Genomic DNA, 2,058 nt, shown 5'->3' with positions numbered 1-2,058 from the left:
GGAAAATGAGCCTATTTTCAAAAATAGTAGAGTGTTCCTTTAAATCTCATTTTGTAAAAAAAAAAAAATCATGAATCAAATCGTGAAATCAAAATCGTGAGTCGAATCGTGAGTTGAGTGAATCGTTACATCCCTAGTTATTAGCCTTGTTAATGTGAAATTGCTGCATGGGTTTTTGCTCGTCTGATCACTTGCATCATAACATTCTGTTTTATAATTTCACAATCTTTGTTCTTACAAAATAAGCACTATGAAGTAGTTTTGTGCAAAAGAAAAGGGTTAGGGTTAACATAAGACTAACATAACCCTAACATAAGAGCAAGGTGAAATATATACATCTGGAAACTAAACATGGCATAAAGTTTATATGTTAGCACATGGACATACTGTATACTGAATTACTTGAATTTTAATTAAATTACATGTTATTTTATTTTACATTTTTTATTTTAATTGTTAATCTTTTAATAAAGAGTGTAACTGTATAACTGTTCATATGACTGTTTTGTTTTTGTTTTTTAGTTTTTTTACTTTTGGCCAGATTTTCCTTCTTTTTTTACTCTCAGTTTTCATCACAGTTTTCATCACAATCCAGTATCAGTCGACTTTTATTCTTTGTATTGAGTTGTGTGTGTGGTAACACATTTGATTCTTCTGCTTTGATGTCTAATTATCGGTATAAAATGCCCATGTTCTCTAGGTGGATCTTCTGAAGGTCACTGCTATTCCTTTGATGAAGAAGTTTGGGATCGATGGAGACGGTCTGGAAATAAAGGTCTGTCAGACAAAAAAAAAAACCTTTTTAAAACAAGTCCATTAATTTGGCAGCCACCTTAGTTTCCCAGTGAATGCATGAACTGATGAAGCAATGCAGTTCAAGCTGCTTTGGATAAACGCATCTGCCACGTGCATAAATGCAGTTGGGTTGTGTTGATGGTGTTTATACAGGTGCTGAAGCGAGGCATGGCTCCTGCAGGAGGAGGTGAGGTGCTCTTCACCTGTCCTGTGCGCTGCTCCATGAAACCCGTTCATCTCACGGAACCGGGAAAAATCAAGAGGATCCGAGGAACAGCGTATCCTTCCATTGATAGTAAAACCGGTCACCAGGAATTCTGATAATTCTGTCCATAGAGGCTGACACAGAGCCACAATACAAGTGAAATTTCACTAGTTTCGAAATCAGAGCCCATATTCACCAAACATTTCATCTTACCGCTAAGAGTTCTCCTAAATGGCAGTAAAACCACTTTAAACCTCTTCAGAAAGCTGCTAAGAGCAACTTTTGCTAAGGAATGGGGAGAAATCCTAATGTAAGAGAAAGGGCGGAGTTACGCTCATTACTATGGATGATGTAATCAAGCTTACTAACTATGATTGGCTGATAGGGGAGGGGTCTCGCATTTAATCAGATAAATATTGTAGGAGGAGTATCATGAGTATCAAATAAAAATGTTGCCATTTTCAAATAGAGTTTAAAATGTAGGCTAACTTTTCACAGATTTAGGACCTGGTTTTTATGGAAACCCATATTTGCCACTGAATATTAAAAAAAAAGTAATGGCAACTTTTTATCTCACAATTTACTTTTTTCTCGCAATTGCAAGTTTACATCTTGCAATTCTGATTTTTCTTACAATTGCGAGTTTAAATCACACAGTAGTGACTTTATAACTTGCGATTGTAAGTTTATATCTTGCAATTCTGAGGAAAGAAAAGTCGCATTTACCTTTTTTCCTTTATTCAGTGGCTTTATTCCTTAGCTTTTAAGGAATTCCTCCCATCATTTTTAAGATTTTCTCCAAATTCAGAAAATTAGCAGCTACTATTTGTTGTAAGATGTTTTGTGAATATGGCTCCAGTTTTTGAGGAACACTTTTTGAAGTTAACTATTAACCAGTCAAATCAAAGCAGGGTCATCTACCCCTCGAGTGTTTTTCGTTGATGTCTCTCTTCACTGGTGTTCAGTGTTGATCTTTGACCGTCGTGCGTCAGGTTCTCGGTGCGAGTTTCTCCTCAGATGGCCAACAGGATCGTGGACTCGGCCAGGAGCATCCTGAA

General features: G+C 36.4%; 1 protein-coding gene across 1 annotated transcript in view; it reads left to right on the top strand.

Annotated features, from left to right (window-relative positions):
- Nucleotides 1-2,058, top strand: part of LOC107576386 (RNA 3'-terminal phosphate cyclase-like protein) — a gene marked incomplete at its 3' end in the record, with an annotated part of 15,545 nt that overhangs the window by 3,620 nt on the left and 9,867 nt on the right. The window contains exons 3-5 of the mRNA XM_016262573.1: nucleotides 701-775; nucleotides 949-1,073; nucleotides 1,993-2,056. Of these exons, the coding sequence (XP_016118059.1) occupies nucleotides 701-775; nucleotides 949-1,073; nucleotides 1,993-2,056 (264 nt within the window). The remainder of the gene's footprint in view (nucleotides 1-700; nucleotides 776-948; nucleotides 1,074-1,992; nucleotides 2,057-2,058) is intronic.

The sequence above is a fragment of the Sinocyclocheilus grahami genome, unplaced genomic scaffold (genome assembly GCF_001515645.1).
Source record: "Sinocyclocheilus grahami isolate Dianchi unplaced genomic scaffold, SAMN03320097.WGS_v1.1 scaffold3620.1, whole genome shotgun sequence".
In the NCBI taxonomy this organism is placed as follows: domain Eukaryota; kingdom Metazoa; phylum Chordata; class Actinopteri; order Cypriniformes; family Cyprinidae; genus Sinocyclocheilus; species Sinocyclocheilus grahami.
Note: the sequence above shows the minus strand (reverse complement) of the source record. Positions and strands in the feature narration are given on the sequence as shown.